The sequence below is a fragment of the Puntigrus tetrazona genome, chromosome 3 (genome assembly GCF_018831695.1).
Source record: "Puntigrus tetrazona isolate hp1 chromosome 3, ASM1883169v1, whole genome shotgun sequence".
NCBI classification, from domain to species: Eukaryota; Metazoa; Chordata; class Actinopteri; order Cypriniformes; family Cyprinidae; genus Puntigrus; species Puntigrus tetrazona.
The window spans coordinates 14482670-14495225 of record NC_056701.1 but is presented as its reverse complement, the minus strand read 5'-3'; the positions used below and the strand labels follow the sequence as shown (position 1 = coordinate 14495225).

The following is a 12556-nucleotide window of genomic DNA, read 5'->3' as shown; positions in this document are numbered from 1 at the left end:
AAAAACTCGGCAAGAAAGAAACATCCTCTCACTTTCGACTGCTTTAATTTCCAGCAAGTTTATTAACGTGGATATATTTTTAATATAAAACTGTAAACTAGTTTTATGGCTTGTTCAGTCATAAATTGAACAAGTTTCACTTGCATATGTGTGAAACTTGCTGCGTCCACCAGCTTCTAATTACTTTAGAGTTTTCTTTTTAATATTGTTTTGGGGCACTGGAGAAGTTTTGACGTGTCCTGACATTTGTGCTTTTTTCAGTATCTTAAAGACACAGTAACGTTTAAAGTCTGGTTTTTACTGTAATCAGCACAAACTGTGCCACAATAATACTGTATGAGAGCAGTATGAATGAATGAATGCATGAATTCTGAATCCAGAAAAAGGACCTTTGTTTTTTTGCAGAGTTTGTTATTTAGTTTAGCATTGAATACTTGCAAGCTATATGGCTATGAGTCTTTGTGTGGATAAACAAGCTCTTATTTTATAGATGTATGTATGTATGTGCGCTTCTGCATGAGTAGCACCCGGACTGCTCTCTGCTGTGGATAAATGACCCCATTACAGTTACACAGGGGGGTCATCTATCAGCTCAACTCAGCCCCTTTGCGCTCATACACTGTCTGCAAGGGAACAGACACAGCATTGTTTCTGTGCCTCAGCATTTAAGTGTGTGTGTGTCTTTACCTTTAATAAATAACACACCCCGCCTTAATAGGTTTTATTTTTGTACATGCGTGTTAGCTGATTTGTTTTTGTTCATTTTTGGTAAATGGTAGTTTAAATCTAGTATAAACTTAATGTTATTACATTTATGGTTAAAACAAGAAAAAACGATTGTTTATGAACTGTAATTCAACCTATACACTACTGTTAAAACATCTGGGTTTTCAGAGTATTAGAAATTGTTTTGTTTTGATCAAACAAATTCAGCCTTATTGAGCAAAAGGAGACTTTTTTCCTTATTTAAGGAACCCAAATTTTTCTACGATCTTTAATATTCTATTAAAATAACGTTTGTTATGCATACGTGCTTTTCAAGCTGTAAAAAGGGGAAAATTTGTAATATTTAGATTTTTTGCAGTACAGAGGAGAATTGATTTGATGTATGGTGATGGCGCTCTGTGCATGTGTCCTGCTCTGAAAACCAGCTTGCCAGTCTTTCCCCAGTGCACCCTGGGAGCTCATTACAGGTGTCTGTGAGCTCGTGAAACACACCAGAATGCGGTTGTGTGGATCCTCTTCATTAAATGCTACAAACATCTGACAAAAAATCCACAGATGTGCGATTCACCTTTACTGTGTATGCTATAGTGAGGCAGACTGTTTTGTTGTGCGTAATTGATAGTGTCTCAGTCTGTTTGTACAGAAACATCCATAGAGACTTGTTTCTGAGTGATTTTCCTGTCAATGCATTGCTGTTTTTCACATCATTACGCAAACAGAGAATCGGTTACTTTTTATCTACCTTACTTTCTCACCCTGAGCTGTGATGTCATATCCTGTGGGTGTTGTTGGGTACAAACTTGGGAGGTTTAGGTACTCCGGTTGAAGGAATTTGCTTTTTGTCTTTTCTTGTGAGTAAATAATGTCTGCCTTTTACATCATGCAATTCGAAATGCTGAAAATCTCTCTCTCTGTCATTTAGAGCCGTAGTCCACGTCACTCCCAGTCTACTCAGTCAGGTTTGGCAGATCAGGCGTCTAAACTGTCCTTCGCATCTGCTGAGTCTCTGGAGACAATGTCTGAGGCCGACATGCCGCTGGGCTTCAACCGCATGAACCGTTTCCGTCAGAGCCTCCCACTCTCTCGCTCTGCAAGCCAGAATAAACTACGCTCTCCAGGTAACATATACTGCTCTCAGTAAATCACTCTCTTTACCTTACACTCAAATGACTAATACGCTTATGCCCACATAAACACAAGAATAAGTTATCAACTTGCGCTAGAGTCACTGTGTGAGATTTTTGTTCTAAAGACATGAAAACCGTTCTGCGCATACATACTTTTCTGAACATATGTCTGACCCCAAACTACTGAATGGTATTGTAATTTTAATAGGTATTTATTATTAATTTAATAATTAAATGTAGTCATTTTCCACATACTTCTCTTCTGTTAAAGCCTGTATTGGCCTACAAAGTCCATAAATAATAGAAAATGAAAAAACTTCCTATGTGCTTCTCATTCATCCAATCGGCATTCTGTAACTTTCAAATGAAATTATTGTTTATGAAACTCTCCTGAACTGTTACTGCATAACCAATTTAAATTTAACAGTGGTGCCTCTGAGCCTCTTCAGAAACTATTTCAAAACAATTTCAGGGCAGAATTCAAAATTCAAAATGCTTTGTTAAAATGTAAACATCATTCCAAAGGTTGTGCAGAAAGTTACTTGAATGTTTGATAGACAATTAAGTATTCATTATGATAAACATTTCCTTGTAAATAACTCTGATTACAAGAACAGTTCACGTTGCAATCAAATTAACCTCAGGAAATATCTGTTGTATTTTTTTTTAAGTGATGTGACAGTGCTGTTTTACTTTGTTTAATGTCACATTGTATTGTGCATGCAGCTTTACATTTGAGTGAGATGACACTTTAATGAAACACATTCTGTTGTTTTTCACTGGAAAGTCTGATTCATTCTGTTGAATCACTTTGTTTGAACGGTCGGGTGGTATAAATGCATCAGTGGGGAAAAAAAACACAAAAAACATGTGCCCCACAGTTCTGGTTTGCTTTTGGCAGAAGATGACATTTCATTATCCTCCAATTAGATACTGTAAAATGTTTTGTACTTGTTGATAGTTAATAGCAGTGTTTTAATTACAGCAGTACAATGCATTCAGATGAACTGACCTTCAACTGTTTTTTAGCTTTGGTTTCCATGGTGCAGAGTATCTCTTAGACGTGATACAGTGTTGTTGAACTTTTATAGCTGAGTGCGTGTTAGCAGCAAGCTCACAAAATGTGCTGAAAATGATTCGGTTAGAGCTCTTCCCCACAGAGAGATTATTGTCCCATCAGCAGGAAGTTTAGGATCGCCTGCTGCCCCGTTAGGTGAAGTGTGCAGAGATAAACTGACAAAAACTGATGACAAAAAGTCTACAGGAGAAGTTCAGCGGCCCTCAACAAGAGACTTTGTGCCATCGACATCCCTCCTAAAATCTATCACTCTCTCTCACAGCCGTTCACAACACTAAATTTGACTAAATTTATGATTTATGCAGTTGAATTGCATATAAAACTAGCATCCGTTTGCTTTGCACAGTTTTATCATAAACAGACTAATAAACATAATGTGATGCTTGTCACACTTTATATTTGTCAGTCACACATAAATAAAACAGATAAGCAGCAGTTAAGATTTCTGCACACTTTAATATCAGCAATTTATTTCAAATCTATTTGATTTTAAGTTTTTTTTCTTCTTCTAGCTGATTTTTTTCCGACTGCTAACAATGGGCATACAATGGGTTCATTGTGAAAAACACTTGAATTCATTCAGTTAGAAAAGTATGAATATGGCATAAGATTCAATTAGTCAAAATTAGTATTATTTAGAGAGTAATTGGATTCATATAATGAGGATAACTATTTTTAAAGCTGTTTTACATAATATATTTCATTTATGTATGACTGATAAATACTGTATACATCACATTAAGTTTGTCACATTTGTTTGGTAGAACTACATAATCCGAATAGATGGAAATGTTATATGCTATTTAAATCCATAAATCTCACATTTGTGAGCATATGATTCAGCATTTCCATCCTCATCGTGGTGGTCTTTCCTGACTTTCTTCTTACTTCTCTCTCCTCAGGGGTCCTTTTCCTACAGTTTGGCGATGAGACCAGACGTGTTCATATCACTCACGAGCTCAACAGCTTGGAGACCTTGCACGCACTTATCGTGCACATGTTCCCTCAGAAACTGACAGCGGGAATGCTGAAGTCCCCGAACACAGCCATCTTGATCAAAGACGAAGCCAGGAACGTCTTCTACGAGCTGGAGGACGTGAGGGACATACAGGACCGCAGTATCATTAAAATCTATCGCAAAGAGCCCATCTATGCCTCCTATCCTGCAGCACATCTGGCCAACGGAGACCTTAGGGTGAGTTGTTCCTCCTGCATACAGTCATTCAGTTGTTTGCCATCTTACATTGCCTCAGCATGGGCTTATGGGTAAAAGAAGACGCCAAGCATGATCCATATTTAAAGAATGTTTTTAAAATAAGAAATCACAAGGTTAAGGATGTAGAACGCAGTATGTGGCGAGATGAAAGGCATTCCTAACCTTCAAATCGACGTCACAGTCCTTTTTGCGTGTTAAATATTTTAAAGGGAAGTACCCGTTGTTTGATCCATTGAGCGACGTCTTTCAGATTTGGATGTTCTTGAACTCGGAGGTTTTTGAATTATGCAGTTTTTGGCATATATCTCTGGGGAGTTCGTTTCACTTTGTGAGCTCGCTGTGCTACCACAGGAGTTTGATGTGGGTTGACTTTGAAATGCGATCATGTTGCGTCACTCTGTTGATCAAATGTTCATTTTTACTTGAAACGCCTTTTCCATTTCTTACCCACTGCTATTAGACACGAGTCTCTCAGCTAACATTAGACGTGAGGCTGTTAAAGTATGCAAATGTTTCTGTTTATTGTCTGTTTGTCTGTGGTGTACTGTATGTGTACACTGATGTCTGAGTGCCTGTGTTTTTCTTTTTAGAGTAGGGAAAGCAGAATGGGTTTTAATTCATTTAGACTTAAATCCCTTTAATTCTAAATGATAACTAACTGGCTGATGGTATGATAATGAAATGTATGCTTTTTCTCTAAAGAGTCACATCTACAATAGTATTTTGTTGTGCTGTTATTTATGTTTATATTATCTAGTGTATATTTAAGATATTTAAAACTTTTGTTATGCCAACAACAACAAAATAGGACTATTCCCTATGCAGGACTGTGTCATAAAATATATATTCAGCTATATATATATATATATATATATATATATATATATATATATATATATATATATATATATATATATATATATATAATTTATTCATAAAGTGAAAAAAAAAAAAATTTGGTGTGATATTAAATTTTCTTTTGAATATATACACACACACACAGACACACACACACTAAATTGTGAGGTTATTTAGGTTAATTGCGGCTTTCATATTTTAAATAAAATAAGAGCTTCGAAAGTGGCAGCCTGCAGTGACAAGCTCATTGCACTTTTGACCACTTTGAATTTGTTGAAGTTGCCACTCAAGTTGAACCTCTACAGCCCTGCGCTGTTTGTGTGTTTGAGTGAATACATAAAGCCCATTCCTTTGTCATTAGCAGAACTCTGAGCAGAACATGTCAACTGCTGTCTGGAGTGTGTGCTTGCATTTACGTCAGTGTGTCCGTGTACGCAGGGCTGGAATAGAGGGGGGGATGAGGAGGGATAGCAAAAAAATGACAAAAAGCACCCCATCTGTAAAAAAAACCCTCCCCCGTTACCATCCCCTTTGGATTATTCATTTTGTGCGACTTCGGGTAGGACTGGCCATTGAGAACTCAATCATTTTTCGCGCAAAATGGCTCTGAAGTTCTTTACACGGACAAGGTATTTATCTTGATTAAAACTTAAATACATAACCCTGACTTATTATGCTGTGTGACTGTGAAGCACTGAGAGCTGACTATCCAATTTGGCAAGACAATAAACATAAAAATAGCCTATATATTTTAATCACGTCTTAAGAGTCCAAAGTCATGCAGTAAGAATGCCCTTATAATTCCAGCAATTAAATGAAAAAAAATATCCATGCATGGGTTTTTGTTTTATATTCATTGCACAAAGAATGTTTTTTTCTGAATATCAGGACAAATATGTTATTATATTTTATACAATAGCGCAGAACAACACGGTGTTCTGTTCCTTTAATGAATCTGTTTTTGAAAGAATCGCGTGATCCAGTGATTTAACCGTCCGTTCAGATGCGTCCCAGAGTGTGTAGCCTACTATCCACCCTCCCTAAGTGGTATTTAAAAGTACTAATATCACATAGAATTTAAGATGGATAGCATGCACATTGGGACGTAGTTTCGTTTCTTGAATCAGCCGTTTTGAACGAATCGTTTAATTTGAATGATTCAATATTTAATGCATTAAAACAGGGACTTGATGCCACCTACTGGCAGTTTTGTTGCCATTTATTTATCCATCACATACCTAAACCATCCAAAAAAAAATTTTTTTTTTTCATAAATATTGCCCATAATTCCTTCAGTAAGTTCGACTCTAGTAGGGGAGCAAAAAGGAACAGAGATAAAGAGGGGAAAAGACACAAAACATATAAGAAAAAGAGGAATGAGTGTCTTAAAATAAAACAAAACAAGCCGTGGAATAAATGCAAGCAAAGCGACAAGCAGATATTAACCTTTTTAGAATGATGCAGCAAAGAAGAGGTGAGAATGAAAGATACTGAGATGCGACAAGGCAGAAAAAAGGATCTATTAGACGAGTGTGGGTTTCCTGGTGTTTATGAATGGAGAGTTTAAAAGCTCGTCCTTCTGCTTATTGTAGCTTAGTAAAGTATATGCGCTCACTCAGAAGCGCTGGTGAAATCTGAATACAGTGTCATGTAATCCAATGTTATGCCAGTAGCTTTAGCTAGGCTGGTGAAAGGAGTGAATAGGGTGAATGGAGCTCCCCGGAGTTGAATTACAGACCCATGAAAAGAAAGAGTGAGAGAAGGAGAGAATGGGGGCAAAGAGTCTCGAGCTCAGCTCTTGGTTTCGTGCTAAACCTCAGAGGATTGCTCTTGCTTTTCACTTTTGAATGATTTTTGGCAAATTTCCACTTTAACACTCCTAACAATAAATGGATCTCAGTTATTCATTTGAATTGGTGGCTTTTAACTTTACCTTTTTTTTTTTTTTTTTTTTTTTGGAATTCTAACAGTGTTTTCTAATTTTCTAACCATCTGAATGTAAATTATTAAAACAATTGGAATTATTCTGTGTTTATAAATAATGCAAAACAAACACTTTAAGTTATTATTTCAGAAAAAATATATTTAATTTTGAACCTTTGATCAACGGTATGTAATGCTCTTTAAATGTTATAAATACTAAATGTACTCTCTTAACGGAAAGTTCATCCTTCAGTCATTTCTATGTTCATGCATACAATCTTTTTCCTTCTACGACTATCACACAGATTATTCATATAATTTTTATAGTTATAATTAGTATAATTATAAAATGCTCATTTCTTTTCTCTGTGTTATTTTAGAGAGAGATGGTTTACTCATCCCGGGACTCGTCACCTACCCGTCGCCTCAACACTCTCCCCTCCTCCACTGCCTCACCCTCCTCCAACTCTCCTTCTCGATCCCGTCTCTCCTACAGTGGAGGTCGGCCCCCCTCTTTCGCTGGCCCGGGTCACCCACACCCACAGGGTCCCCAGCACCCATCCCACTCCCACCACCCTTCGCCCGCTCACGGACAGGCTCAAGGCCTAACCCCTTCCTCCTCGGCCATCCTGGAGCGGCGTGATGTCAAACCCGATGAGGAGATGTCTGGTAAAGGCATGGTCCTCCTGAAGAATGAAGGTCTTTATGCTGATCCGTACAGCTTGGTGCACGAGGGTCGGCTTAGTATCGCTTCTACTCAGTCCCTGGCCACCATCGCCGACCCTTTCGGATTCCCAGTGTCAGGAGGCCTGTACCGCCGAGGTTCGGTGCGGTCTCTCAGTACGTACTCAGCTGCGGCGCTTCAAAGCGACCTGGAGGACAGCCTGTATAAGCCTGGAGGTTCTCTATACTCCGATACCTACAGCAGCTCCACACTCGGCATGGGCTTTCGTCTGCCACCCTCCTCCCCGCAGAAGGTTCCCGACGTGCAGCTGAGGGAAAGAGATTCGTTCACTGGGTCTCCCAGCCGAGGGTCACCAGTGAGAACCACCTTCCGCAAAGATTCGGCTTCCTCGTCTGTGTTTGTGGAGAGTCCGAAGTCCAGACCCAGCTCCAGTTCTGAACCCCTAGGAGATGGGAGTAAGGGACCTGGATTTGGGTCGTCACTATCTGGGGGTGAGACGGACACACGGTGAGCACTAGCACATGCATGTGAGGTTGTTTATTTACTTCTTCATTGAGGACATCATTAAAAAAGTGAATACAACATCCGTGGTTCAACCGAGTCTGAAATATTTGTATACATTTTTTTCCTATGTATTCATCAAAATCAAAATGCTTCCTACATATGCAAAAAGACAGGAAATTATAATTTTTTTTATGATGGATGAAAGTTTTAGAGACAGTAAATGTGATTGACACAATGTGAGGTTGTATATATTGTTTATTTATTTTTATTCATATTTCATACAAGAATTTCAGAAACAACAATTTTTTTTTCTGGACAATGTACTGTACATTTAAATAACTTTTTTGGAAGTAATTATTTAGGAGCATATGTTATTGTTGTTTACATCATGGTTTCCCCACATGCATTATTCATTAATATTTAAGCTAAAGCCTTAGATTTTTTTTTTCCAAAATCTTAAATATATAAAACATTAATATATAGAGTGCATATAAGAACTTGCCACATGTTTTAAGCAATCTTTTTAATATCTTGTTTATGTCTTTATCGGATTGATTTTTGCCATTGTCTTTTCCTTAGGATTTTCTGGGTTGGTGTGGCACAGTTTTTTAAAAAAGATACTGGATTCTTCTTACTGAGTCTTCTTCCAAACAGATCGAGCTAAACAGTTTTTACTCTGTGCTAAGCTACACCAACTCACCAGAAAATGAAACCTGTGCTCTTCAGTGATGACACTAGGCCAGGGGTGTGAAGTCCTGCTCTTGGAAAGCCAATGTCCTGCAGGGTTAGTCCGGTTAAACAAACCTGAACCAAAATAATCAAGGTCTTTTGGATTGGGACACGGTGCAGCTAAAGTCTGCAGGTTGTTGGCTCTTCAGGACAACCCTGCCCTCGACAACCCACTGTTAAGGGAAATATTCCTGTCTTTGAACAGATATGACTCCCAGTAATGCAACATCTACAACTGTAACAATGTTTAAAAAAATGGAAATGTATGTACACTTATACATTTTTGTCTCTGTCTCGTTAGCAGGGATCGTATGGAGGCAATGGAGAAGCAGATAGCCAGTCTGACTGGACTGGTTCAGAGCGTCTTAACCCGAGCACCAGACAGTGACAGCACGTAAGACATGACTGCTTCCACAGAGCCATCAATGATCCATTTACATAAAAACCAGTGCCAATCAGATGCTCACTTACATTGACAATCAGCCTGTAAAAGCCATCTCACTCATACAGGCTTCTGATAAGCCAGTCACAATAAGCATTCGACACGTGAAGACTATTGTACATGGTACACAGTGACTGTGTGAGTTCACAGTTCAGCTTATTTAATGGAGAAATAACATTATATGGAGAAATAAATGACATTTATTTGTTCATTTTTTAATTAGTTTTCAGATGCAACATTAAATGCACAATTTACAGTAATCACATAATTCACAGAAGCTGCTTGTTGGCATTAAGCTAAAGCAGTAGTGAGGGTTTTGTGGTCTTTCTTGTGTATGGAAAACATCTGTTCTGTGTACCATGTAGAATGTCCTTGACACTATAAAACAGTTTTACACAATACATTCAACCATTTCACACATGCTTACTGTTGTTATCGTGGTACCATTTTGCTATCATGCAGAAATATCCTGTGTTCTCTTGTTTGCTATATAGCCATTGGCTTTTCTTACGTTTCACAAGCTTGCAAAAATGTCTTCACTTGCTGACTTGTAAAGTTCTTGTATTGAAAACGTGTGTGCTGGTTGTATTTTTTTTGTCCGGTGATGGCCATGAGTCTCTTTGTTCCCGATGCTTTGATGTTGCTGGACATTTATTATCATTCATATTCGATGTGACAGGTCATTCACGTTAACTATTTTACGAAAGGAATTGAATAATAATTAGATTGTAATCTCAAAAAGAGAGTTTTAAAGAAAGCATTGAGAAGAGATTATAAGATTATTGCATTAGTAGGGTATTTAATACAGATTAGACCGAGTTAGAGATAGAAATGCCTGATGGAAATCCTGTTGACTGGAGGGTTTTTTTGAAAACCGCAAAAAGCCAGGTAATCACCGTGCATAGCTGTGCATTTTGGCATTTTTCGCTCTGAAATATGTGCTCATAATTTACCCTGGTAAAATAGGTCTTAAAGATATTTCGGGAGAGAGTTTATTACTGACCATTAGATGTTATTGAAGCCAGTGACCGGTGGTTAGGCATAGTGTTCAAATTGTTTTGGATTATAAAAAAAATAGGTAGGTCAGAATGGAGAATAGTTGCATATTGGGATGTATAGCTCAGGTCTAATACACCACTATTCAAAAATTTGGGATTTGAAAAATTGTGTAATGATCTTCACAGTGAGTTGATTTATTTGATTCACAAATGCAGTGATATTGTAATATATTTTTTTACAGTTAAAAATAACTTTTCTATATTTATATATATATATATATTGAAATGTAATTTATTCTTGTGATGCAGTGTCAAATCATTGCTATTCAATAAACAGTTCTTATTACTATTAATGCTGGAAACAGTTAATCCTGTTTATATTTCTTTCAGGATTCTTTGATGAAAAGGAGTAAATTTGATTATAGCTGTCTTTACAATCACTTTGGATCAATTAATCTCATCTTTACTGAATAAAAGTAATAATTTTGGTAACATTTACTTTGATAGTTCACTTTAGACATTCTACAGTAAGTAACCTTGCAACTACATGTCAACCAGCAGTCATTAGAGTATTACTCGACTGTCTGCTTCTAACACTTTATTTTTAATGGGCCCACAACATACTGACTATCAGAAGCTTTGCAAGTATATGTTCACTTTTTCTACTAACCCTAAACCTACCTTAACAGTCTACTCTGAGAGTTGGAAGACATGTAATTGCAAATTAATGAGAATTAGGTAACATATAGTTGACTAGTTACTTATAAGTTACTTATGGTTAATAGAATGTCTAAAGTGGACTATCAAAATAAAGTGTAACCATAATTTCTTTACAAGTAATCTTATTGACTCCAAATTTTTGAACAGCAGTGTACATGGTTTAATAAAGTTGTTTTATAGGAAAAACAAAGCTGTGCTCCTCAAAAGAACTGTAATGTGTGGAAATAACATAAGCCGCAATAACAGTAGCATAATGCAAGATAGAAAGTGAAATCTTTTGTTAGCCATAGAGAAGGCTAGTGTAGTCGTGGTGTTAGAGTAGTGCAGAGTCAGTGTAGTAATAGGTGCTGTAGTACAGTGGTAGTATCATGGCTGTATGATCCTCAGATGCGGCCTGCTGCGTCTCTGCATGATGGCGGGCTGCCCTCCGGACCAGGGGGCGGACTTTTCACGGCCCTTCCCTTTCTCTTCCAGCGAGAAGACCGAATCCACCAGCGACGGCTCCGCCACAGGAAGTGAGTCCGGCTACTTCTTTACAGTTACCCAGAGCAGTTGCAAGGCAGGCTGTAAAATTAATGTCTAAAAATATCATGTTCTTAGTATCAGGCTGGCTGCTGATCCCAAACCTTTGACATATTTAAACAACCAGACACGATTCTTCATGCGAGTGCACTCGAATGAAGGACACTACTTTGTTTTTACTCCTTTGTTCTTCTTTGTCAGAATAACCTTCATATTTTTTCACGGATATTGCTCAGTGCTCCTTTTTTTTGTTAGTTTTCAATTTTGTTGCTTCTCAAATCTGTAACGGGTGTGCTCAGAGAGCGTCTTCATCAGTGGCCAAGCCTTCAAAGGTTGCAGCCAGGGTTTCGATTTGCTAGATTTGTCTTTGAAGGTTCTTCACAGTTAAGAGAGGTGAGTCTAAGTCGACTCTCACCTCAGTAAAGGGCCATTGAGAGAGTTTCCCATGGGCCCTTATCTCCCCCTTGAATCTGATCCACGACAAGTCCGATTCAGCACTCTGTCTCTTTACTTTATTACGTTTATTTAGTTAACTGCAAGCTGAAAGCTTCTAATGTATGTTACAGCTGGCCGGCTGAAGAAGAAAGGTAGCCTTGTCTCTGCTCTCTCTCATATTTAATGTTTCTTTTCTGATGTTGTTTCCTTGCTGTTTATTTAAAAAGATTGTCCACCCCAAAAAAGAAAATTCTTTCATCATTTAACTACCCTCAATTTGTTTTAGACCTATGCGAGTTGTTTTTTTGGTTTTTTTATGTCTGTTAAACATAAAGGTATTTTGAAGGTCAAACATTTGATATTAGCCTTTATTCTCCATAGTATGGGCAAATATAAAAGTCAATGGCTACCATCAACTATTTGATTATTTACATTCTTCAAAATACCTTCTTTTGGGTTAATTTTAATAAAGAAACTCTTATAGGTATGAAACGACATGAGGGTGAATAAATAATGACAGAATTTTGACTTTTTGGGTGGATTATCCCTTTAATGCCTGATCCCACTGTAGCTTTCTACTATATCTCTCCTCT

The 12556-nt window shown here is 37.6% G+C and overlaps 1 protein-coding gene across 20 annotated transcripts in view; it reads left to right on the top strand.

Annotated features, from left to right (window-relative positions):
* LOC122341419 (SRC kinase signaling inhibitor 1-like) overlaps positions 1-12556 on the top strand; it is a 93839-nt gene that overhangs the window by 60860 nt on the left and 20423 nt on the right. For 14 of the 20 annotated variants that reach the window (XM_043234750.1, XM_043234767.1, XM_043234756.1 and 11 more), the window contains 6 exons: positions 1649-1844; positions 3834-4126; positions 7309-8120; positions 9148-9240; positions 11394-11521; positions 12095-12115. In XM_043234750.1, the coding sequence (XP_043090685.1) occupies positions 1649-1844; positions 3834-4126; positions 7309-8120; positions 9148-9240; positions 11394-11521; positions 12095-12115 (1543 nt within the window). The remainder of the gene's footprint in view (positions 1-1648; positions 1845-3833; positions 4127-7308; positions 8121-9147; positions 9241-11393; positions 11522-12094; positions 12116-12556) is intronic. The other 6 variants (XM_043234758.1, XM_043234749.1, XM_043234757.1 and 3 more) reach the window with 6 other exon arrangements.